General features: G+C 40.5%; 2 protein-coding genes and 1 long non-coding RNA gene across 12 annotated transcripts in view; 1 reads left to right on the plus strand and 2 right to left on the minus strand.

Annotated features, from left to right (window-relative positions):
- The window catches only part of TCAF2 (TRPM8 channel associated factor 2), a 30,840-nt gene extending 29,768 nt beyond the window's left edge, over nucleotides 1-1,072 (minus strand). Inside the window, exon 1 of one of the 4 annotated variants that reach the window (XM_034965157.3) lies at nucleotides 340-1,072. The gene's annotated coding sequence lies outside the window, so the exon portion shown is untranslated. The remainder of the gene's footprint in view (nucleotides 1-339) is intronic. The other 3 variants (XM_008973983.4, XM_034965158.3, XM_063606404.1) reach the window with 3 other exon arrangements.
- On the plus strand, nucleotides 666-25,701 carry LOC103786429 (uncharacterized). The gene is made up of 4 exons (XR_612158.4): nucleotides 666-803; nucleotides 7,259-7,418; nucleotides 8,533-8,673; nucleotides 24,144-25,701. It is a non-coding gene; the product is annotated as an uncharacterized LOC103786429 (long non-coding RNA).
- Nucleotides 15,533-26,682, minus strand: part of TCAF1 (TRPM8 channel associated factor 1) — a 51,891-nt gene continuing 40,741 nt past the window's right edge. For 6 of the 7 annotated variants that reach the window (XM_008973976.4, XM_003820526.7, XM_008973980.4 and 3 more), the window contains 6 exons: nucleotides 26,463-26,560; nucleotides 25,131-25,344; nucleotides 24,244-24,483; nucleotides 22,988-23,325; nucleotides 21,265-21,515; nucleotides 15,533-18,306 (listed from right to left, as the gene is read on the minus strand). In XM_008973976.4, coding sequence (XP_008972224.1) covers nucleotides 18,297-18,306; nucleotides 21,265-21,515; nucleotides 22,988-23,325; nucleotides 24,244-24,483; nucleotides 25,131-25,344; nucleotides 26,463-26,560 — 1,151 coding nt within the window. In that variant the 3' untranslated portion in view covers nucleotides 15,533-18,296. Of the gene's footprint in view, nucleotides 18,307-21,238; nucleotides 21,516-22,987; nucleotides 23,326-24,243; nucleotides 24,484-25,130; nucleotides 25,345-26,462; nucleotides 26,561-26,682 lie in introns of all 7 variants that reach the window. The other variant, XM_008973981.5, reaches the window with a different exon arrangement.

The raw sequence follows: 26,682 nt of genomic DNA on the forward strand, positions 1-26,682 counted from the left end.
AAAACAGACAAAAAACCTCAGATGAGTAATATGTCCCGGAAAGCTGACCCAGCATTCCGCAACGAAATGTGCCCTCGTGTACGCACACACCATGCACATCTTTGTCAAATTCGTAATTTACAAGTTCAAATAGGAGGGAGAAACGTGTTTTGAGACAAACTGCAAATAGCACCAGACTAACAAAACGAAATGAAACCAAAGACCTAGACCTAAGAAGGGAGGGACACCCCCTGACGCCGGGAATGGCCTGGGGCCTCTAGCACTTTGCGGCGACCCCCAGTGCCCTAGGTGCTCAGCTACCGCCCCCACCCCAGGACCCGCTGGGATTGGAAAACTCACCCCCGAGCAGTGCGGATCCCTAGGGACTGACGGACAGGCTCTGCAGTGGCGCGCGGGGGACGTGTCGGAGGCGGGGCGGGGCGGTCCCGGAGGCGGGGCGGTCTCGGAGTTGGGGGCCGTCCTGGAGGCGGGGCCGTCTCGGAGGCGGGACTGTCCTGGGGACTGAGCTGTCTCGGAGGTGGAGCCCTGCGGTCCCGGAGGCGGGTTGTACCGTAGGCGGGGCTCTCTCGTAGGCTGGCCGGTCCTGGAGGAGAGGCTGTTCTGGCGGCGGGGCTGTCTTGGAGGCTAGGAGGTCTCGGAAACTGGGCTGTCCCGGAGGCGGGGCACAGGCTGGGGTGAGGCGGAGCCGACCCTGAGGCGGGCCCGGGGCGCGGCTACCGCTCCCTGAGCGACGCCCGTGGTCTCCCGTTCCATCGGTGGACCCCACCTCGGGCCGTGCTGCGGGCTCTCGGGGCGCCTACCAGGTGAGCGACCCCGCCTTCCCGGAGGGATGCTTTGGCCTGCATGGGGCCCCAAACCGGCTCCCTCAGGGTCTCTGCGGGTTCTTGGATGCGAGAGGGGACCCAGCCAGTTTGCTGTCGCACTTGATAAGAAAAGCAAACCCTAAGTCTCCAATAAACCATATTTGGGGCGAATAGTTCCCTAACAACAACGTATGCCACGGGGGAGGCCCCACGTGCAATCAGGCTCCCTTCCCTCCGATCCTGGGGTGGGCTCGGCAGAGCCGGTAGCCGCCGCGTCGCCTCCGTCGCTCGAGCCTCTGCGTGGAGGGCTGCCCCCTAGTGGTCAGCGGCGGGCCATGCACTTCGAGCCCGGTGGATGCTTATGGCCATGGGGCGGGTGCTTAACTAGGGCATTTTTCTCTCAAAGTATCCACAGAAATGCTGCCCAGTAAGTTATATTCTTGCTGGGAAGGAAACGTGCCTGTGGCATCACTAACACAGATTCGTCCGTGCATGGCTGGAGAAATTAAGCTAAAGCTATAGAGTGGCTGGTGCTCGAATTTCTACGCAAGAGAGGTCAGAAGGTGAAAATCAAGGTGGAAGGGTGTGGTCAGGAGGAGGATTTGGTGTAGTCTGGAGTTTAGGAACGTCTTACCTAGGAAAGTGATGACTGTGCTAGAATGAGGGAAAAAAAGTAGTCTGTCTGCATTTTGCCCACCATTGAGTCCTCATTGCCTATTTTCATTTCTGACATAGAATAGGCTTTAGTTTCTTAATAAATAACTAAATATATGCTAAATAAATAAGGATATAGTGAACGTCCAAAAATATCTGTCGAATTAGTGAGTTAATAACTGACTCTTCGGAGGACTAGTGGAAATCTGATTGGCAGAGGACCAAATACATTCAGTTTTCAGAAATAAAGAGCAAGGAGAAACTTACACAGAAAAGAAATTGTGGATAAGACTTGCCAGAATTTGGAATAATTCCGGCTAGAAATCCAACGTGCGGTGAAGTACGTTGAGTTCTTAGGCTTCATATCAGGGAACAACTGACCTTTGGGAGCTGAAGTGGGAGATGGACATCAAAGAAAGTGGGTCAGTAAAGTTCCACGTTAAAAGCTGACTTAGGGCCGGGTGCGGGGTCTCACTCCTGTAATCCCAGCACTTTGGGAGTCCGAGGCGGCTGGATCACCTGAGGTCAGGAGTTCAAGACCAGCCTGGCCAACATGGAGAAACCCCGTCTCTACTAAAAATACAAAAATTAGCCGGGTGTGGTGGCACAGGCCTGTAATCCCAGCTACTCGGGAGGCTGAGGCAGGAGAATTGCTTGAACCCGGGAGGCGGATGTTGCAGTGAGCAGAGATCATGCCACTGCCCTCCAGCCTGGGCGACAGACCGAGACTCCCTCTCAACAACAACAAAAAAAGCTGGCTCGGTATCTTTTATGTGTTTGTACTCTTAGGTTTTAACCAGTCTCCACCTACATCAACCTCACTCCTCATGGTAAAGTACTACTATTGTTCTAAATTAACTCCTGAGAGTATTTTGGTGTTGCTCTAATAGAAGAAAGGGGCTTTAAACAAAGGTGATTTTTCCAGGGTCAGAGAGCAGAAAGTACCTGCCATTTGGGAGCAGGAGCTGCCTGAGGAATGGAACCTAACAACATAGGAACGGCATAATGGTTCCTAAAAAAAAAAAAAAAAAAAAAGGAAGAAAAAAAAGATTAAAGATGGTAACCAGCATTTACGTTCTGACTAAAGGGTGTCCGAGAGAGAATACAGTCATGGGTTCTTAGTTTCTGTTTTTGGTTAGGTGAGTAAAACCCCTTCCTCATCCCTCTTTTCCCCTTTCACTAGAGACAGAAACTAAAAACCATGAGTTCAGGCAGCTAGAAACCTAAAATAAAAGAAAACAGAACAACAACAACAACAAAAATAAGGTGGGTTGGATAAGCTTCGAAATGGTTATTGCTTATGCAAAGGTGCAGGCCCCAGATCTTTCCTTTTACTTGGGAGAAAACAGAAGCCATTCAGTGAAAGTCAACATATCCTTACTGGACACTTATTCTGTGAGGCACTCTGGGAGACAGAAATGCTATTATGGTCAGTAAATCTAGAGAGGAAAAAAGACAAGAAAACGACTATACCAAAATTGGCTACAAATCAGGTGCAAGGGCACATAAAAGAAGCAGCAATTATTTCTGATCAAAGGATTAGAGAAGAATGTGCACAGAAGGTGACACAGAAACTCAGCTTAGAAAAATGTATATTTGCAGGGAGATAAAGGGGAAGGTATTACAATGTGAGGCTGTATAATATTCCAAAGCACGGAGATATGAATGTGAAAGGCTTAATTTGAGAAAGACAAAATATTCATAGTGACTGAAACTTGTTAGCAGAACTTGCATAGTGCTAGCTCTAAAGAGAAGTTTGGGCTCGGTTTAGAGGGACTTTGGCTGCCATACTAGGGAGTTTGGATTCCATTCTACAGTGTGGAGGAAGATTTTTTTAAAAGCACCATTTAGTAAACACTGTGGTTGCCTCCTCAACATCGATTCCCTACACTACCCCTATTGTCCTTTCTAACCAAATCAATTTTTTTTTTTAAATCAGATAATCCACCTCTCCTTTATGAGATTCAGGGGACAATGAATTCATCTCCAGTTCCAAGGATAGATCTATATTAGCTTAAATCAGGCAGGCTAACTCATACTTCTTGTGCTTCCATGACAGACTCTTTCTGGGTTATACATAATAAATATACATAAACAATATTATACTTCATTGTCCAGCATATACAAGAGGCAAACACAAATCAGAAATATTATTTTTACCAGTGGTACATGAGTCCATTTTTTGTCAAATAGAGAGCAATTGCTGCAGTAATTGCAGTTTATCACTAAGCCAGATGCGGGGGTTACTCATACATACGCCTTCTAATTGTGGGCTACTATTAATAGTCACTGGCCTCCTTCTTAAATTATTTTCAGTCATGAGCTTAACTTAATGTGGTACCATATATTCTTTCTTTTAAGGACCTTAAGAATCTGGGAAGAATTAGACACACTCTAATTTAGGAACAGAGATGGAGGAATCCACCTATGGACATTTACTGGTATGAGTCACTGGGGAAGTTTACTAAATCACTATTTAAGATGATCCAGAACAGGTGTCTACAGCTGCCTTAAGAATGAGTACTGTGGTGGTGATGAAAATGTTCCTCTCAGATGTCCAACTGCAGGGGGTGGGTATGAAATTGCCAGATGGCCCCAGCTGGTGTGCTCTGGAATCCTTGGCGCCAAGGCCATGCTGCCAAGGGCTTCTCCAGGCTGGTGATTAAATGTAGTGAGGATCCTAAGGCAGGCCCATTCCTGGAAGACATGGGACTCTCCCGATGGGTGAGTTTGGCTCAAGGACTCCTCATGGTCCTGAAAGAAACTCTCTGAGACCTGTACTTCAGTGGAAGCCTTTCTTTCCTTTGCTGTCTCCTTCCCAAGGGTTAAACCTACATTGCAGTCTAATGGTGGCTCTCCTGGCCTTCTCTGGCTCCCTCTACATTTTCTCTCACAGGCATTTCCTTTAATAAATCTCTTGCATATCTGATCCTGTCTTGGCTTTTGCTTCTTGGAGGATCCAGAATAACACAAGTACTGTCATAATTATATCTCCTCACTTTAAATCTCTCAAGTGTAATTACTAAAATTGTGTTGTAGTGGAAGTAAAAAGCAAGGTTACTAACTTGAGAGTATCTATGAAACACTTACCCATTAAGTTTCATTCTTTAGTACATTTATAATAACTTTTATTCCAATTGTAGCATGGTCTATCTCCAAGGGCAAGTTCCTGCCTGCATCTTCATTGAAAACAGTGGAACTTTGAAGCAATGGGGGAGTTTGTTGCTTCTCTTGACAAGCGGCCAGCCCTAATTCAGAGTTATAAAAGTTTTCATATTCTGCTTTTGGCATATTTGTAAAATATACTTGGGCATACATTTTTTTTTCTGTTTTGGATCATAAGTGTGTGAAACATACATGGTAAGAGCCAGTTATATTCCAATCACAGAGGATGTCTTGGAACACATCACTGCCACTCCAGAGGTACTGAAACTTTCTTCCTCTAGTAAGGAACATGGCTGGGGTGGGGGTGAGAAGAGATATTCTTACATTTATAAACTGTTTCTCCCACGACCAGACCAGACATAAAGTTTGATTTTGTCCTGAAGATTTCAGTTGTCTTGGAGCCAGTGGAACTGAGTTAGCCCAAGAATGAGAGTGGATGTCCTTTTTCTCTTTCTGCCTTTGAAATATCAGGTTCATTGGACAGGTGCTCAGTAGATCCAATTTTCTTTAATTGCACCTACATCAGTGTCATATAAATGTCTTCATTCACAATCCCACAAGGGTTGTAGATATCAATATGCCGGGGGATAGTGTATGGGAATTGAGGTCATAGTAGGTCAATACTATATAAGAAAATTCCTATCATTGTTGGACATTTGGGTTGGTTCCAAGTCTTTGCTATTGTGAACAATGATAGACTGGATTAAGAAAATGTGGCACATATACACCATGGAATACTATGCAGCCATAAAAAATGATGAGTTCACGTCCTTTGTAGGGACATGGATGAAATTGGAAATCATCATTCTCAGTAAACTATCGCAAGAACAAAAAACCAAACACCGCATATTCTCACTCATAGGTGGGAATTGAACAATGAGATCACATGGACACAGGAAGGGGAATATCACACTCTGGGGACTGTGGTGGGGTGGGGGGAGGGGGGAGGGATAGCGTTGGGAGATATACCTAATGCTAGATGACGAGTTAGTGGGTGCAGCGCACCAGCATGGCACATGTATACATATGTAACTAACCTGCACAATGTGCACATGTACCCTAAAACTTAAAGTATAATAAAAAAAAAAAAGAAAATTCCTACAGAGAGTGAGTCAAAATCCCTACTCCTATGGGACCAGCGACTATTATTGTCTATTTATTTACTTATTTGAAAATGTAAACAATTATTTCCCAGTGGACTAATTACAAAGTTCCTGTGACATCAAGATCATTCCTTCTCAAGGCTTTTCATTATATATTGAGACGTGTAGTCTTAATTTCATTTTGGTTTGACCCAAGACTTCCACCAAGTCTAGGGGATCTGTAGGGAACTATCCTTTCCCAAGGTACATCATGCATACTTTCTGCTATTAATTTTTTTTTCAGTCTGTCCCTTGTGGTCAATCAAGAGAAATGCAGACTTGAATCTCTATAAGAAGAGCAAAGGTTCTCCCTTTTTAAACCTTTGAACTGAGAAAAAAAAAAAAAAAAAAAGCAGCAGCCCCTGCCATCCAGAAACTTGTCTGGCACTAACAGCAAGGCCATATTGTTCTCCCATTGTACAAAAACAATTTCAGAAAACATCAACATCAGATAAGGTCACTCTGAGACCATCATAAAGTAAGGCACATACACGATCACCATGCAACCCACAAAATACTGATCATCCTTCTCTTATCTAAAATGAGTAATTGCACTTTTTAGAAACCAATCGCAGCTTTATTCTCATTTTATTTATTTATTTTATTTATGTTTGTTTTTGAGACAGAGTTTCACTCTTGTTGCCCAGGCTGGAGTGCAATGGTGCAATCTCAGCTCACCACAACCTCAGCCTCCTGGGTTCAAGCAATTCTCCTGCCTCAGCCTCCTGAGTTGCTGGGACTACAGGCATGCACCACCATGCCCGGCTAATTTTGTATTTTTAGTAGAGATGGGGTTTCTCCATGTTGGTCAGGCTGGTCTCAAACTCCTGACCTCAGGTGATCTGCCCACCTTGGCCTCCCAAAGTGCTGGCATTACAGGTGTGAGCCACCGTGCCCAGCCTTTATGCTTATTTTAGTCAGCTCTCCTTGTATATGTATTGAGATCTTAGTTGTTGAATTGTTTCTGGTTCTTGACAGTATGTCATCCAAAACAAAGTCTCCCTTCTTCAGACACTTCCCAAAATTATCCAACCAAAGCCCACAGCCTATAATAGGTTCTTTCTGACACCTTTTTACTGATATACCCACAGTTCTCTATGGTGTGCATTTTCCCTAGCTGCAATGAACAACAGATTCACCTTGTTTAATTATAGGTGTGTTTCCATTGGTCTTTGGCTATAGGGCATTAATAATATTACGTACTATTAGTGCATTAATAATATTAATAATGCCCTATAGCCAAAAGTACTTTTACCAGTGCTAGAGATCCACCAGGCTTTCTGCTAAAGGTCACTCTAACATTACGGACACAAGTCAGTTGTTTGTCTTTTAATGCTTTTGCCAGCTGAAATAGTTTATCTCAGAGTTTTCTATGAGGATCTGAGATCTAACTCTGCTCTAGGTGTTGAGAGCAACAAGCTCATAGTGGCAGTTGTCTTGTGGTTAAATGTCAAAAGCCTTAATTAAGGCTTATTATTTTCTCCTTTGTAATAGGTCGGCTCCAAGGCTACACAAGCAGCAAGAAGAAAAGGAAAAACTCTGTTTTATTAAAGCTCCACTTGCCTATCTACCTTGGTGGAGGGTCAAGAAAAGGTTTATAACCTATTTGTAGGTTTTTGCCTCCTGTTTGCAGCACAGAAACCACAGACAATAGGTAAGCCTGCTGGGCCCTGGCCTACAGGGTCTGTTCAGGAAGAAGAGGGGTCTTCTCTCTAAACCTGTGAGATCTCTTCTAGACTCTTTTATAGATTGTTTTTATATTGTATGTTTGATCATTTTGTCCTCCCCTAACCCCCTTTGGGCACTATCTCAGACTTTAAATATTCTAAATAATTTTGGCAGTATGTGAAAAATGAATTTTATGTCACTAAGCGATTCATGGAAATATTTTTTTGGTACCTACATGTACAGATTTCTTAACCAATTATGTATATTTGAGTTCGTAAGAATAGAAGTAACTTTTTAATGACCTTCAGGTACACATATTTGTATTAAAATAAACCTTGGTTCCTAACTGTCATCATTGGTTACTACATTTTTTTTTAAAGTTGCAGTTGCTTCCCAACCTCTATTTATCTTTCATTTATTTACTCATCCCTTTATTCTATTTATTTCTAATATAATGAGCACCTATGAAACGCACCCAATCTCAGACTAGAACATCAATAACTTAAGCTACTCAAGCTTTCCTATCAAAGAAATGCTTCTTTATAGCACTGAAATGCACAAGAATCCAAATGCATAGGAAGCATTTCTTAGTTGTCTTGATTGTGAGGTAAGTTGTTTTTTTGTGTAGTTAGAAGAAAGATCTCTGAGAAGTTGAAGATCACCTTCTGCCCCCTCCCTATTGAAGACTGACTGCAATGATGTGGGTCAAAGAAAGAAATCATTTTAAGAGTAGAAGCCAAGCAGGAGTACAAAGGCTTTGTAAGGAGTAGAGAACAGAGGAGGGAAATAGTCTTGAAAGAAGGGATAGAGTCTGCTATTTTTGTTGGCAAAAAACAGTCAACATCTAAGGCCATCCCTAGTTACCTGTTGGCCTGTTAGGTACATATATTAGGTGAGGTTTTGACCTTGGGTGAGGACATTGCTTTAAGCACTAAATAGATCAGATTAATCCCGTGAAGAGGAGATAGGAAGTATTTCTGATAAATACTGCTTTGAAGATTGGCTGCAAGGCCAATACTCATCAGAGAGCTCCAGTTGACTATGGGAGTTAGACAACAGAGGAAAGTAAACTCATGACATATTTCAATTTCTCTTTACAGAAATTCAGACTCAGTGGTGTGGTAGAAGATAAAATAATTTGGGTTATTTCTGTGATAACATGGGCAATCTGGAAACTACTCCCATTTGTGAGGATAAATCTCTATTATGATACATGGAAAATAGGACAGATGCTAATTCAGGTAAGAAAAGGTCTTTGTATTATACAAATATTTACCTTCAGACAGAAATGTTAATGAATATGGAGAAGGAACAGCTACCAAGAAACTAGGGATAGTAGGACACAAAAAACCTGGTAACCTGGTAGTGAGTATGAACCAGTCTGGTGCCTTGCCTCCAGAGGAGCAGCAACTGAGCAGAGCTACTGGACAACCAGCCCTGCACTTCCCTAGAGCACAGACCAGCTCACTATGCAACCACCAAGAGATAAGCACCCAAGGAGAACCTACCAGCCATGGATCCTCAGAAAACAGACCAGCTAAGTGCCCAGCCTTCAGGGGACAAGCAGCTGAGTAGGCATACCAGCCACACAAACTTCTGCAGCCAAGGCCACTGAGGTACTTGCAGGCACCACTGACATTAACTACAGCTAAAGAAGCTGCATGGAGACTACACTACTGCATCCACCCAGAACAAAAACAAATGTACCTTACCCAACCAACATGCTAGTACACATCTGCAGGTGTAAGTCTTTTCCGCTGAAAGTTATGCTACAAAGTTAGAAAAGGTGATTATTCCATCAGATGCACAGATGCCAGTGCAGGGATACAAGAAACATAAAAAAGCAAGGGAACATTACACTACCAAAGAAACACAATAATTCTCTAGTAACTGACCCCAATAAAAAATAAAAATTTATGAATTGCCTGAAAAGGAATTCAAGATAGTGAGCTTAAGGAAACTTGGTGAGACATGAAAGAACACAAACAGATCATTCAACAATTGGGAAAAACAGTTCATGATCTGAATGAGAAATTCAACAAAGAGGGAGATACCATAAAAAAGAACAAAACAGAAATCTTGGGGCCAAGAAATTCAATGAATGAAATAAAAAACGCAATTGAGAGCTTCAACAGCAAAATAGATCAAACAGAAGAATTTTTGAACTTGAAAACAGGCCTTTTGAAATAGTCCAGTCAGAGGTAAAGAAAAAAAAAAGGAATGAAGAAGCCTATGGCATTTATGGGACACCATAAGTGAACAAATGTTTGCATTTTGGCAACTTAAGAAGAAGAGATGCAGAAAGGCAAAGAAAGCTTATTTAATAAAGTAATAGTTGAAAACTTCCCAAGTCTTGGAGAGATATGGACATCCAGATCCATGAAGTTCAAAGGATCCCACAAAGATTCAACTCATAGCGGTCCTCTCTGAGGCATATAACCAAACTGTCAAAAGTCAAAGACAAAGAAAAAAATACTAAAAGCAGCATGAGAAATGCATCAAGTCACATATAAGGGAATTGCCATTGGACTATTAGCAGATTTCCCAGCAGCAACCTTGCAGGCCAGGAGAGAATGGGATGATATATTTAAAATACTAGAAGAAAAAAAGCTGCTAGCCTAGAATACTATACCAGCAAATCTTTGCTTCAGAAATGAAGGAGAAATAGTCTTTCCCAGATCAGCAAAAGTTGAGGGAACTCATTACCACTGGACCAGACTTACAAGAAATGCTTGAGTATTTCTATTGGAAAAAAAAGTTTTCATGATAATTGCTACCATAAAAAAACATGAAGTATAAATCTCACTGCTGGAGATAAATGCATTATCAAATTCATAATGCTTCATTACTGCAATGGTGATATGTAATGTTTCAAACCTCTAGTATGAAGGTTAAAAGCCAAAACAGCTGGGTGCTGTGGCAGGTGCTCGTAGTCCCAGTTATTTAGGAGGCTGAAATGGAAGGCTCATTTGAGCCCAGGGGTTTGAGTCCAACCTGGGCAACATAGTGAGACCCCATTTAAAAAAATAATAATAATTTAAAAAATGCAGCTCTGTGGGATGCCAAAAAGTGAAAATTGTAATAATGATTATAGCAATGATAAGTTGTTAAGGAATAAACAATATATAAAGATGTATATTAAAGCAACAAAATTATAAATTTGGGTGCATAATGAAAGTCTAGAGTATTGGTATGCAATGAAAGTTAACTTGTTATCAGCTTAAAATAGTCTATTATAAGTATGAGAGATTTTTAATGTAACCCCAATACTAACCACAAAGAAAAAATTACAACAGATATACAAATGAGAAAGAGAAAGGAATCAAAGCTTAACACAACAAATACCCTAATCAAGCTACAGAGATAAACATGAGAGAGGAAGAAAGGACCAAAGGATAAACAAAACAACCAGAAAATAATGAGCAAAATGGCAGAAGTCCTTACCTATCAATAATAACTTTGAATGTAAATGAAATAAATTCCCAATTAAAACATACACCGTGGCTGAATGGATTAAATTAAAAAAAAAAAAAACAAGATTCAGCAACATGCTGCCTACCAGATACTCACTTCACCTATAAGGCCACACATAGACTGAAGTGAAAGAATAGAAAATTAAATTCTGTGAAAATGGAAACCAAAACAAAGTAGGGGTAGTAATACTTACATCAGACAAAATAGACTTTAAGTAAAAAACTGTCAAAAGAGAAAAGAAGGTCATTATATAAAGATAAAGAAATCAATTCAGCAGAAGGTTAGGACAGTTGTCAGTATATGAGCACACAACACCAGAGCACCCAATATATAGAGTAAATATATAAAGCAAATATTATGAGATCTAAAGGGAAAGAAAAATTAAAATAAAATAGAAAAGGACTTTAGCACCCTCTTTCAGCAATGGATGGATCATCTAGATAGAAAATCAACAAAGAATTATCAGATTTAAATTACATTCTAGACCAAATAGCCCCAGCAGATATTTATAAAACATTCCCCTCGATAACTACAGAATGTATATTTTGCTCAACAGCACATGGAAGTTTTCTCCAGGATAGAATATATGTTAGTCCACAAAACATATCTCAAGCAATTTAAAAAATCAAAATCTTATCAAGTATCTTCTCTTACCACAATGCAATAAAAACTAGAAATGAATACCAAGAGGAACTATGGAACATATACAAATATGTGAAAACTAAAAACAAGTTTTTGCACAACCAGGGCATCAATAAAGAAATTAAAAAGAAAATTTAAAAATTCCTTGAGACAAATAAAAGGAAACATAATGTACCAAAACCTATGGGATACAGCAAAAGCTATTCTAAGAGGGAGTTTATAGCAATAGATGCCTACATCAAAAAAGTTTAAGAATCTTATATAAAAACTTTATGTGGCACCTCAAGGAATGAGAAAAACGAGGGCCAGCTGAACCCTAAACTACTAGAAGAGAAGACTGATAAAGATCAAGCAGAAATAAGTGAAATAGAGCCTGAAAATAATATAAAAATCTGTAGAACAAAAAGTTGTTCCTTTGAAAGATAAACAAATGTTTTAGCTAGACTAACAAAAAAGAGAAGACTCAAGTAAATATAATCAGAGCTAAAAAAGGAGATGCCACAGAAATACAAAGGATCATAAAAGACTTCTATGAGCAATTACATGCCAATAAACTGGAAAACCTAAAAGAAATAAATAAATTCCTGGACACATGCAACCTACCAAAATTGAACTACTATGAAGAAATAAAATACCTACACAGGCCAATAATGTGTAACAAGAATGAATCAGTAATAATAAGTCTCCCATCAAAGAAAAGCCCAGGAACTGATGACTTTACTGCTAAGTTCTACCAAACAGGTAAATAATAATATCACTTCTTTTCAAACTATTCTAAAAAGTTGAAGAGGTGGAAATTCTTCCACACTCATTCTATGAGGCCAACATTATCAAAACCAGACAAGGATAACTTGATAAAAAGAAAACTACAGGCCAATCTCCTTTATCAACATAGATGCAAAAATTTTAACAAAATATAAGTGAAACAAATTCAACAGCATATTGAAAAAATAATTCACCACAATCAAGTGAGATTCATCCCAGGGATGCAAGGATGGTTCAACATATGTAAATCAATAAATGTGATACATCACATTAACAGAATGAAGGACAAAAATGACATAATCATTTTAATAGACAAAGAAAAAAATTTGATAAAATTTAACATCCCTTCATGATAAAAATCTCAGCAAATGAGATATAGAAGTAATATACCTCAACACAATAAAGGCCATAAATGAGAAGCTCATAGATAACATCATACTGAAAAAGTTGAAAGCTATTCCTCTATGATCTGCAACAAGACAAGGATGCCACATTTATCACTTTTGTTGAACATACTACTGGAAATCCAAGCCAGAGCAATTAGGCAAGAGAAATGAAAGGCATCCAAATAGGAAAGGGGGAAGTCAAATTGTCCTTATTTGCAGATGACATTATGTTATATATAGAAAATCCTAAAGATTCCACAAAAAACTGTTAGAATAAATAAATTCAATAAAGTTGCAGGATACAAACTCAACATGCAAAAATCAGTAGTGTTTCTATATGCCAGTAGCAAGCTACCTAAAAAAAGATATCAAGAAAGCAATCCACTGACAATAGCTATACAATAAATACCCAGGAATATAGTTAACAAAGGAGGTGAAACATCTTGAGTGGAAACTATAAAATATGGATAAAATAAATTGAAGAGGACACAAATAAATAGAAAGATAATAATGAATGCAAAAATCAATATTGTCAAAATGTCCATATTATCCAAAGCAATTTACTAATTCAATGCAATCCCTATTCTTCACAGAAATAGAAAAAAAATCCTAAAACTTCTATGGAACCACAAAAGACCCCAAATAGCCAAAGTAATCCTTAGCAAAAATAAAGCTCGATGCATCACACTACCTGACTTTAAAATATACTATAAAGCTATAGTAACCAAATCAACATGGTACTGGTATAAAAATAGACACATAGATAACTGAAACAGAATACAGAACAGAAATAAATCCATGCACTTACAGCCAACTGATTTTCAACAAAAGTGTCAGCAACATGCATTAGGAAAAGGAGAGGCTTTTCAATAGATGGCACTGGGAAAACTGAATATCCACATGTAGAAGAATAAAATTAGACCCCTGTCTCTTACCATATGTAAAAATCAGTTCAAAATTGATTAAAAACTTTAATGTAAGACCTGAAACAGTAAGCATACTAGAAGAAAACATGGGAGAAACAATTCATGACATTGGTCTCAGCAAGAATTTTTTGAATAAGACCTCAAAAGCATACAACAAAAGCAAATATAGAGAAATGGTACTATATTAAACTAAAATGCTTCTGTACAGCAAAGGAAACAGATTGAAGTTAACTTAAGGAATGGGAGAAAACATATGCAAACTATGCATCTGACAAGGGGTTAATGCCTAGATTATATAGAAAAATAACTCAATAGCAGAAAAATAAATAATTCCATTTAAAGATGGGCAAAATGCCTAAATAGACATTTCTCTAAAGAAGACATACTAATGCTTAGCATCATTAATCATCAGGGAAATGCAAATAAAACCATAATGACATATCACCTCAGTCCAGTTAGAATGGCTATTATCAAAAAGACAAAAAATAACAAATGTTGGGGTAGATGTGAAGAAAGAGGAAGTCTTATATGCTGTTGTAAATTAGTCCAGCAATGATGGAAAACAGAATGAAGGTTCCTAAAAAAGTTAAAAAATAGAAGTACCATATGATCCAGAATCCCACTACTGAGTATATATCCAAAGGAAATAAAATCAGTTATGTGGAAGAGATATCTGCATTCCCATGTTTATTGCAGCATTATTCACAGTAGCTGCATGGAATCAACCTAAGTGTCCATCAGTGGATGAATGGATAAAGAAAATGTGGTGTATATACACAATGGAATACTATTCAACCATAAAAAGAAATTTTGTCATTTGTGGCAACGTAATTGGGCCCAGAGGACATTATGTTAAGTAAAATAAGCCAGGCATGTAAAGACGAATACTGTACAATCTCACACAAAAGTGGATTCTATAATTTAAGAAGTTGATTTAATAGCAGCAGAGCGTAGAATAGTGGTTACCAGAGGCTTGGGAGGGTAGTGGGGCAGGGGAGATGGGGATAGACTGGTCAACAGGTACAAAGGTTCAGTTAGATAGGAATAAGTTCTGGTGTTCTATTGCACAGTAGGGTGACTATAGTTAACAATATTATATTGTATATTTCAAAATAGCTAAAGAGAGGATTTTGAATGTTCTTACCACAAAGGGATGATAAATGTTTGAGGTGAAAAATATGCTAAATACCCTGATTTGATCATCACAAAATATATACGTGTATCAAAACATCACACTATACCCTATACATATGTACAATTATTATGAGTCAATTGAAAGTAAAATAAAACTTAAAAAAAGAAACTTGGTGGCCTAAAGATTTCCACTAGATAGTTGGCTGTTTCTCCCAAGTACAGGGTTAAAAATAGCTGAAAAGAGGTTACGATGTTCAGGGAAAGTAGCAAAGAGTACACCAGGGAGACTGACAGGTGGACAGAAATGCTCTGACACCAGCTGGCCTCATGTAAGACTAAAACTTATTAAAGCTGTCAAATGAAGGGGAGTGCAGGAAAGCTTAGGGCCCTGGATGGTCCTTCTTGAAATGTTTCCCAGAACAGGGGCAAACATCAAAGGCCTTCTTGGAAAAGAATGAAGTTGGCAAACTTCATTCAATGCTGTATTGGACATTCCTTCATTCAACAAATATTAAGACCCACTAGATGGTAAGCTTACTCAGCAGACATGGTGAGATCAGCAGTAGGCTTTGTTTTTTGTGGAACACCTGTACAAACAAAAGAATGTGAAGTGTGTTTTAATAACTGGAAGATACTTAATCTGGTTGGAAATAGAGACTTGTGGGGAGATATCATGAGCCTGGACACATCAAGTGGACCTAGATACTTGAGGACCTTGAAAACCATTTTAAAGGCTTTAGCTGGGTTGCATCTTAATCAATGTGAAGTCACTGGAAGATTTTTATTTGGGTTTATTAAAAATTTTTTTCAAAGTAATACATGCACAAGGTAAAAAATTAAATAGTACAGAAGGACTTAAAATGAAAAACACAGTTTCCCATCCCACCCTTTTTAATTCTAAATCCCATTCCCTAGAGGTAATGCTTTTAACAATATTTATTTTAGATCGTCTGGTAACTAACTTTCTAACTTTAAATAATATGTTTGAGCAATAATTTCTTGACTTACTGACTTTACAACATCTTTAATAATTCCCCATTACAAAAGATAAGGATTTAACTTACACTATCGCCACTTTCCTTTGTCCATCTCTCTCCAAATATCTGATAGTTACATCACTTTTTAATACATCTATTGGTTTGATTTTATAGCTTTGAACAATACACTAATCCTCTAGTTCTTGTTCCATTAACTGAAGATCTTTTCATCCCCACTTTGAATATATATCTCTACCTTTGATTCCATTTCTCTTCCTCTAATTCTCAATCTCTTTCTGCTTTCTTTCCCTTTGTCAGCATTAATTACTTTCAACTTCAGTTCTGAATAAAAAATGAAACCTTTCACACTTTGTTAATAGGCTGATCTGAACACTGAATACTAATAAATGATATCCACATTATTTTGGCTATTTAAATACTTCTTACTGGGAGCCTAGTATAAGCTAGGATATTTTCTTCCCTACACACCCAATATCATCATGCCTGTGCCATAGAAAAGGAAATGTACCTATCAAGCCTCTTCTTATTCTTCATGAATAACTCAAAATCATGCCTCATTTTATTTTGCTCTATAATTGGACCTGAATTTTTTGACATATTGTCGATTTGTCTTTCTTTTTTCTTGACTAAATAATCTTCTCAAGCATCCCAGCTCTTCAATGATACTATCTATGGCACTGAATGCACATTCTTCCCAGAAAGCCCAAGACAGTGTGCTCTCATCTGAAATTAGTCTGCCGGATAGCTGTCACTCTAGGGTGAGATATCCTTTTGGCTGTCACTCTAGAATGAGACATCCTAAGTAAGGTCCACTGTTTTATGGATCCCATTTCTTCTTCTTTCCTGGTTTTCATCCTCATTTTGCTGGAGAATTTCCTCAAGATACTTCCTCAGTAAGGGTGCAAAGGAGGGAGACTTTCTGAAAATTTGCCTGACAGAAAATGTCTTCACTTTGATATTCTTCTTGACAGTCTGCCTTACTATGAAATTCTAGGTACAAAAATTTTCCATAAGCTCTGAAGATGTTGATCCATTGACTTCTGGCATTCAGTGTTGCTGATGACAAATCTGTTAGCAGTCTATTTCTCATCCATTTTTGTGTTGAGCTAATCGTGATGACCTCATTTGTTTTCTCCCTGGCCACTTTAATATCTTCCTTCTATCCTTAATATTCCAAAATTTTACAATATTGTGTCTAGATGTAGATTGTATTGGGCCCTCTCAATCTGGAGACTTAGCTTGCTCTGTTCTTCAATTCTTTTTCTTTTTATTTCTTCACCTACACTGTCTCTGTTCTCTCTTCCAGGAACTCCTAACATTACATATTGATTGTCTATGTCTTTTTTCTTTCTTTATATTTTTCTATCTATTTCTTTTTGCTCTTTATCTGGAGAGATTCCCTCAACTTTATTTTCCAGACTGTATACCAAATAATTTTAGCAGTCTTATTTTATTTTCAAAGAGATCTTCTTATTCTCAGTCTTCTCTTTCTTTTCTTGCTTTTTAAGAGACAGGGTCTCACTCTGTCCCCCAGGCTGGAGTGCAGTGGCACCATCATGGCTCACTGAAGCCTTGAACTCCTGGGCTCAAGTGATCTTCCCACCTCAGCCTCCCAAGTAGCTAGGACCACAGGCACATGCCACCATGCTTGGCTAATTTTTAAAAATTATTTTGTAGAGACGGGATGTTGCCATCTTGCCTAGGCTGGTCTCGAACTCCTGAGTTTTCCGTTTCTTTGTAGTATCCTGTTTTTCATCTTAAATACACCTCAAATCTCTCTGGAGATGGAATTAAAATTAAGTTATTCTTTCCACATTGTCTTTGTTTCCCTCAGAGTTTGTCATATTTTCAAGGCCCCTAATTCTACCTCGTGACTTTTCTTATTCCTCTTCCCTCCCCATCACCCATGTCTGGGAATTTCTAACTCACCATTCCCATTTAAGAATCAACATAACTGTTAACTTGTATAACAGTTGGCATGGGTTTCCTCTGCTGTTGTACAGTTAGGTCTGTTTCTTCAGCAAACCTCTTCTATACCTGAAGGCAACAGGCACTTGAGTAGGAGGTCTCAGCTGTCAGTAGAGAATTAGCTGACTGGCTCGGGGTAGGGGCACTTATTTCCACTAGAAGAGAAATTTTTTTCTGGAGCACCAACTCTTATCTCTCTGCAAGCAGCCTGTTCAATTCCTTTATACACACAACAACAGCAACAATAACAAGAAATTTTTAACTGGTATCAATAGTGGAGACTGCCTGTGTTCTGTGCATAAGAGTTGGGGGAGAGTAGGAGAGGGCTCAATCTTACAACTGGAGTAATTCTTCAGTAGACAAGCTTTTCAGGTGTGCAAGTCTCTTTGGGGTTATGTTGTTCAGATCAGCTTACATTTTATCTGAAAGGTTCTTCACTCTTTCATTATCATGCTTCATCCACTTTCTATCTTCCAGAAATATGCTGAGATCTTCTCCACTTATAACCAAATCCCTTCAGTTTTCTTTGCTGAGATGTGTCAATTCCTTTTTGCATTTCTTGACTTCAATTTCAGTGGGGCCTGGGGAGGGAGGGAAGGTAAACTTATGTTTAGTCCATTATCTCAAATTAGAAATTCCAGTGGAGGCTTTTAGACACGGAAGTAACATGGATAACTTTATATTTTAAATATATCCCCGGGATGTACTGCTAAAAATGTATTAAAGAGGGCAAGAATGGATACACATATTCTCAAAGATGGAGGATCTAATTTCCTCTCTGAGAACATGCAGTGTTTGGGATCTCTGGGAGTCAGGCACTTCACTGAAATAGTCCATCATTCAAAATCCAACAAACTAGAGAACACTTTCATGGTACCCTAGAAAGAATAACTGAAATTTGAGTAACACAGAACCTAAAAGATCTGGCTGATGCTAAAGGGCTCACTCCAGCACTATCTATTGGGAAGCACTTCAGGAGCCTACCTTAAATTCTTTGAATTGTCATTTGGGATAAACAAAATGATTTTTTGTTCTGATAAAAGTAGATGATGGGTAAGTATATGCAGCCAAAGCTCTGGCAAGTAGGAACCTAATGATCCTTTGGTTTGCTGGTCGGCTTCTTTATTTACCCATTGATGGGGTCATGCAAAGCACTGTAGTTATGAATGCCCATTCTGTAATCAGAATGCCTGAATTCAAATCCCAGATCAACCACTTATTAGCAATATAGCCTTAGATAATTTACCTTATCTTCCTTAAATTCAGTTCTCTCTTTCATAAAATAAAATGGGAGTGATAATGGTTGCCATGTCATGAGATTATTGTGAAGATTAAATGAAACAATCTATAGAAAGGAATCACTACAATAACTGGTACACACCCAATAATTGATAACAATTATTTTAAATGTTGAACAAATATCCAATGTCTCATGTTTAAAGCACCTAGGCAATGGATATTTGTGCAATCAGGAGAAATAATCCTAGGACCGACAAATAACATGACAAAGAAATCTACTGGGAGGCCGAGGTGGGTGGATCACCTAGGCCAGGAGTTCGAGACCAGCCTGGCCAACATGGCAAAACCCCATCTCTACTAAAAATACAAAAAATTAGCTGGGTGTGGTGGTGGGCACCTGTAAGCCCAGCTACTTGTGATGCTGAGGCAGGAGAATCGCTTGAACCTGGGAGGTAGAGGTTGCAATTAGCCGAGACGGTGCCATTGCACTCCAGCCTGGGTGACAAGACTGATAAGCTATCTCAAACAAACAAACAAAAATCCAAAGAAAAAACTCTATAGGTCAAATCTTACAGTCTACATATCTACCCAATTACCAATTAAGCAAATAAAATGATATATTAAAATAACTAAAATAAAAAGTGAGCTAAAGAAAAACTGGCTGGATGTATATGACATCAACCAAAAGGACCCAACTTTAGTTAAAACTATAAAGAAATAGGGGATTCTGAATAAAATTAAAAGGAAATAAGTTTGGGTCAACTCTATCCAATCATCTTGTTTCAGAGTAAAGTCCTCTATGTGTGTGGACTTCGTCTGCCAAACTGTTGAGTAACTCTTGACAGGCACTGTGTCTTGAATCTGTGTTACAGAAATAAAAACACTGTCATGAAACCAGATACCCTCTGTTTGCTAAGGACAAATGTCATTATGGAATTGATCTGGTTTCTTCAAGACATCTACTCTTGATTTAATCAAAGAAGGAATCGGATCTGTAAAATACAATTGGATAAGGAGATCCAAGGAAGAGCTCCAAATTCACAATGAGGTTCTTATAAATAGCTTTACAAATCTAAGTTAAAAAGAAACTAAATTTTTTAGCTATTTAAAAAAAACCCATTGTGAATTTAGAGTTCTTCCTTTAGATTCATAAGGCAACATAGCAGAATCCTTTCAGAAGTTGCTGTATAAAGTGCAAGATGGGCTAGGATTAACTACAACTGCCTCTGTAAATATCATCTAAAAATAAAGTCTAGCTCATAAAGAGTATTGAGTCAATTAGATAATAATAATGGCAGCAGACATTTTCTCAACACCTACTACCTGCCAGGGACGGTTCTCATTGCTTTTTAAAGGTATTATAAAATGTAATCCTCACAATAATCCTATGAGATAGATCCTATTTTATAGATGAGAAAACTAAATCACAGAGAAGTTAAGGAAATTGCCAGGGTTATACAACTCGTAGGTGAAAGAACCAGGATTTGAACACAGGGAAGCTACTTGTAGAAAGAGTTATCCTAACCTCTAAATTCTGGAGACAGGATGGAAAGTAGTAAGCTCATTATCCTGTGGACCAGCATAAAATAGAAAATCCCCTTAGATGACATGCTCTGCAGACCTCACAAGCCTCTTCAGAATTTATCACTCTGAACCTCCACGACAACCCTGTGAACTGGGAATTTTTATCCCCATTTTACACACAGGAAATGAGAGTACCAAGTTGAAATGACTTTCCCGAGAGCTAACCCTACCTAGTTCTGGGCTCTTCCCACTATACCAGAATGTTTGTCTACTTTGAAAACTGCTCAAGTCACAAAATATATGAGTCCATCCAAGAGCTATCTGGGTCTCATGGTAAATTTGTGTTCCAGTTGAGTTTTATGGTCAAGTTTTTGGAACAACTGATCAAAAACAAAAGCCCAAAGGGAGTCTTCAGGATGCCAACATGAGAACTACCCCCTCTGGGCTATGACCTATGATGGTGAATCCAGGGCTGATATAGAAGCAGGTGCCAAAGCTCTTGGAACTGGGCCAGTTCAGGGTCAGGAGGGAATGTGACAGCTGAAAGCAGAGGAACAAGATGCAGAAACAGAAGCCCTTGCACCTGAGAAATTCTGATTCCACTTTTGGCTGTGTTCTGAACCCACTTCCTAGAGACAGAAGTCGGTAATAAGGTATAGGGCAATGAACTAAGAGGACAAGGCCAGACCCTGGGAGGCAGAGGTAGAGGAGTGAATCCCCACCTCTGCCTACCTCCCCAAACCTCTCTACCTGCCACCTCGATGGGCACTCCTTACATCTGTGTGAGGAGGTACAATTTCATAATATTTTCCTTCCATTCAGGCAGATAGGCCAGGCTGGTAGCCACTTCCTTCTGGATGGGCCAGGCCCAGGCCTCAAAGAATGGAGCCAGGTTCTTCTGCACTTGGTGGGAGAACATCTTGACCCACAGATTCATTTTGTCAACATTTTCTGTGGGCAAGTTGGTCTGGTTCCTGTACTCGGTGAAGAGACGGATGAATGGCTCCCAACCAAAGGCTTCCTGGAGCTGGAAAGAGAAAGAAAAATACAGATCAGATTTGGAAATAAAAAAGGGTCCAACAACAACCACTGTAATAAGTGAACTTAGTATATGTAACCCCTTACCCATCAGCTTCACGTCTATCACCGACCTGCTCTCCTCCATTTTGCCTCCTGGCCTCATGCCCTGCTCTTCCACATTCTAATCTTAGGAAGGGCCTTGGGACCAGCACGGTGCTCAACACCAAGTGGATACTAAATCAGTGAGGGCCATGGTAACAACTGCAATGATTAATATCAATATTTTCTACCAGTATCATTATCCACATATCCCACTAGATCATGCAAATAGAGATAGGATATTACACAAGGATTTAAAATTGGCAGAATTGGAAAAATCCTCTTCTCAAGAGTTGAAAAGTGAAACCTCAACAATAGAGAAACTTCCACCTCATTCTGGCACAAAGAAATCCTCATTAATCATAGATCTTTGTCAATGTGCAAGGGTATTAAAATGGCTTTTGGGGGAAAAAAGTGAGTTGGATAGAAGTAGAAGACTGCAGATTGTCTGGGTAACTAGAATTAAGAATAAGTTGTAATTTTTGAAAAAGGCAGCCGTCTTGAGGCTGTTGAGTTACAGAGCTTGAATTATGAAGCACTTGAGCAGTTCCCCAGACCAACTTCACATTTATTTCACCAATGAGAAACTTGGTGTTCCTGGGGCAAAGCAGCCATAACAAGGTTAAAGTGGAGCCTCCTTGGTTTTCCCATAATTCTCACGGCAGTGGGAATGAATAAGAGAGCCTCCAGCAGGTGGAAGAACCAGAATAGAGCATGCTTGGCCTGAGACTGAGTTCTGAAATTCAAGGTAATGAAACTCTCCAGTTTCATGCCAGGAACTGATCCAGGCATTGCAGGGAGGGAACTAGGCATTAAACAACTGGTCAAAGGCAAGGCCACCTCCTTGTCCAGGTCAGTGAGGACTCTTGGATTGCCTACATAATGGGGACTCTGAGGCATGGCCAAGGCATAGTGAGAAGACGGTACATTCATCTAAGGAAAAAAAAATAAGTCATATCCTATGGATTATGTGTATGGTTGGGGGGAACTGGTTTTAGATAGCTATTAAGTAGGAGAGTTTGGCTTCAGTCTCAGGTATGTCTGGCTTTAAAGCCAGAGAGAGTGAATATATGTATAGTACTTTATTTGTCTCTACCATTTTTAACCTTTCTCAGTGCTTTCTATTTACTATCATATATCTCTATGGGGTGGAAGGCGAGGCTCAGGCAATGAAATCCACTTGAGGGTCATGCAAGGCGATGCACTAAGAGACATCATCAATACGACTGTCACAGTTGGACTTTGTCAGGGCCTCCCATATCCCAGTGTGGGAGACAGGGGCCATGGGTGGTCTTCTGGGCCACTAGAACATTATCCGATAGTTGCCCTGATGGTCCCCGCAGTAGGGGTCCCCCATCACCCGCCATTCTTGCCCAGTACCTGTAAATACGTTTCCAGTGCGGTCCATGCATTCCAGTTTTTCACATTGGGACCCTTGCTCAGGTAGATTCTGACTCTCTTCTCCCGAACTGGGGGCCACAGAGCAATATTGGCACGGCTTCGAGGAATGCCCAAGACCGTCTCATGCACATACACACACCACAGGTTGCAGGTGGCCTCAGTGGTGTGTGGTGGGAACTCCCACTCCTGCCGCTGCTGGTTGCGGCCCAGCTCATGGACGGGGCCCCACAGCCCCTTGGTTCTGATGAGCTTCTCGTTGATGAGCTCCTGCACTGACTCCAGATGGCACATGATGGGGTACCCTGCATGCATCCAGCCTGGAAAATGCAGAAGGAGGGAAGAGAGAGTTAGGGTCCTCCCCATTTAACTCGTAATATTCTTCTATGTTTTGTGTGTGTTCCAAAACACTCAGTAACCCCAGCCAAATTCCAGCACACCATAATACTCAGAAAAGCAACCCAAACCAAGACCCTGCTAGGTGTTTCTTCTCCTCTTCTCATTCTGTAAGAATTCCTTCATCTCTACTCTGACCCAGAATAGTGTGGCTATGGAAGGAGATGCAGCTTATATATAAGGAGCCATTCATGTTACCATTCAATTTTTCTATTTTGATGAGGATGCCTTGTCCATGTGAATCTGTGTCACTATAACCTTTTCTCAAAATTCAGAGCTCTTTAAGGGTAGCTCCTCTCTCATTGTTCAGATATGGAGTTGCCATATCAACACAAGTTTACAGTGAACATCCGTATAAGAAAGAAAATGAGGGTCCAGAGAAATTCCCATGGTTCTTTAATGTCTGTATATTTCCCTCACTTTTCATGTTCCTTGACCATAGGCAAAGATCGCTTTATTCAGTGTGTTCTTAAAGTTGTAAAATTCCCTTTGCCAACCCAACAACTCTGACCTAGGTCACGGCCCTCTGCCATTTTTACCGGCTTGAAGTCCCTGATGAATACCTGTGAAAGCTCAGGTGGCATTTCTTGATGTCCTTGACATGCTGACCTAAACTGTTTTATATACATATATATATTTTATATATATATTATATATGTTATATATATATATAATATATATTATATATATATATATTTCCTTCCCATTTAAATAACAAGGATACATCTATATGTCTTGCTAGCAAAATATGTTTCCCCTACTGGCTGCCCGCTGCATGGCTGATGAAGGACAGGAAGGTGCTCAGAGGCAGCATGCACAGAAGGTTTGCTTGGAGCACCCACCCACTGAGATCTGCACGTCGGCAACAATCCTCTGAGGCAGGCGCAAAGGGAAGGGCTCAGCTCCCAGTCGCGCCACAGCCTGCATCACCTCATCCCAGAGGCGGAGCAGCGGCTCAGGGTTCTCCAGAGTACGAAGATTTGCGGTCGGCACGGTCAGAATGATGTTGTCCGTGGCCAGCTCTCCCCAGGGCCCTGGATTCTCCTGGATACGCCTCTTCCACTCCTCCAGGGTGGTCTCCCCTAGGAAGAGAGACCATGGAGCTTGAAATCCTTTCCCAAATCCCTTAAATTACAACATACAACTTAGACTCCAGGAAGAGAACAACAAAATCATGAACTGCCATATCCCTCCTCTTTTTTAAAAAATGTAAAGTTCTGGGATACATGTGCAGGACGTGCAGGTTTGTTCCATAGGTAAACATGTGTGATGGTGGTTTGCTGCACCCATCAACCCATCACCTAGGTATTAAGCCCAGCATGCATTAGCTATTTATCCTGATGGTCTCTCTCCAACCACCCCCGCTACCCACCCCACTGACAGGCCCCAATGTGTGCTGTTCCCCTCCCTGTGTCCATGTGTTCTTATTGTTCAGCTCCCACTTACAAGTGAGAACACGTGGTGTTTGGTTTTCTGTTCCTGCGTTAGTTTGCTGAGGCTATATCCCTTTTCTCTATCTTTCTATGAAGTCTCCAAGGATGTGGTTTGGTCTTTATCTGTACAACCCCAAAGCTGAATCTAAGGAAGCTGACCCTTATTCCTCTGTTAGCCCGTGTCTCTCTCCTTCTGCACCAAACAGACTCTAGTCACCTCCTCGACTCCCATGCTCTCTGGAATCCTCATCTCAGTTCTTCCCCTTCCCTCAGGGGCACCCAGAGCTCCCACTCACCCAGCTTGTAGTATGGAGCATGCACAGCCCCCTTCACGGTGACAGGCACAGAACCCAGTTTGCTGTTCTGAGGCACAATTATATAGAGGAGTCCACCCCAGAGGCACGTGATCGATTTTGTGGGTTTGTCCAAGCAGCACCGGTTAATTACGAGTGGGCCTCGGAAAAGCTTGCTGGCCCTGGTCAGGTCATCTGTGTGGCAGCCAATCTGTATCTGGAGCAGAAAGATCCCCCCCTCAAGGAGTCACCATGGGGCACAAGTGGGTGGAAGAAGAGAGCCCAGCAAGGGACTCAGGATGGGTCATTCAGCCATGAACCCAAGCGAGCCCAGCCTTCCCACCACAGATGAACCATGTGTGATACCCCAAGAAACTGTAGCATTCCTTGGGGCATATGGACTGAAGTATATATAAATATTTTCCCAAAGCATTCAAACAGCTCCATAATGGGTCATGTTAGATAGACATTAATGTGAGAAGTGCCAGGTGTAACCTGTAAGGCCAATTCTGAGGAGGGCTGACTCCCACGCCCAGTCTCCTGGTGTTGCTAACAAATAGAACACTTGATCGCCTATCTCATGGTGGTGATTCTGGCATTTGGAATGGGGCAGAGGGAACCCTGCCTTTTGCTGATCAGAGAGAGGGCCCAGTGGGAGGCATGTGATCTGGCTAAGATAGTGGAGGGTTTCTCCAAGCCCTCTTCCTGGGCAGGTACTTGGTAGAGTCCTAGGATTCTTTTCCCTGGGTTTATGCTAATCAAGTTCCAGGATAGGTACAGGCACAGAATAGATGCTAACCATCACAGTGACCCCCAAGGGGGATAGGGAAGGACAGCAAACTAACTTTGCAAATGGGTTCTATGTGAAAGTAACAGAGGGAAGGTGAACTGGGCAATTGAGGAATGGTCTTGGATGTCATGGGGAAGAAGCTGAAGTCAGAAAGACCTTGTGCTACCATGGGAATGGATACGGAGATGAACAGTGAACTCAGATTTACTGAATGCCTACTCTGTGCTAGGTTACCTTCCATTTGATACCTCTTATTCCCTACTCTAGGATGTAAGTCAAAAGCACAAAACTTAAGAGCCAGAAATTAGTTAGGTTTGAGTCCTGGGCACTTATTTGTATTAGCTCTATACATTTCAATTGATCAATCAATCAATCAATCAATCAATCAGCTTTTCTGCACCTTAGTTACTTCATCCTTAAAACAAGGGTAAAATCACCTGCTCTGTATTACCAACAGGGCTTTGTGAGAATCAAATAAGATACTGACTGTGCTAGGAAGAGCCTTTGGCTTCCATGTTACATGGTGAGGTGGGGCATGGCCTTACCTTCAGGTCGGCAGAGGCAGCAGCTTCAGGCAGTGAGACTTCTATAATTTGCCTTCCAGGTATGTAGAGCCCAGTACTCATCCAGCAATATCTGGTGCCTGCCAAAAGTAGGAGGGGTAGGCAGACTTTATCCCTCCTCCATGATGCCACCTCCACCCAGCATCACCAGAGACCCTTCGTAAGCACGTATCTTCCCCTACATGCTGCCTTGACTCAACTC

Source organism: Pan paniscus, chromosome 6 (genome assembly GCF_029289425.2).
Source record: "Pan paniscus chromosome 6, NHGRI_mPanPan1-v2.0_pri, whole genome shotgun sequence".
NCBI classification, from domain to species: domain Eukaryota; kingdom Metazoa; phylum Chordata; class Mammalia; order Primates; family Hominidae; genus Pan; species Pan paniscus.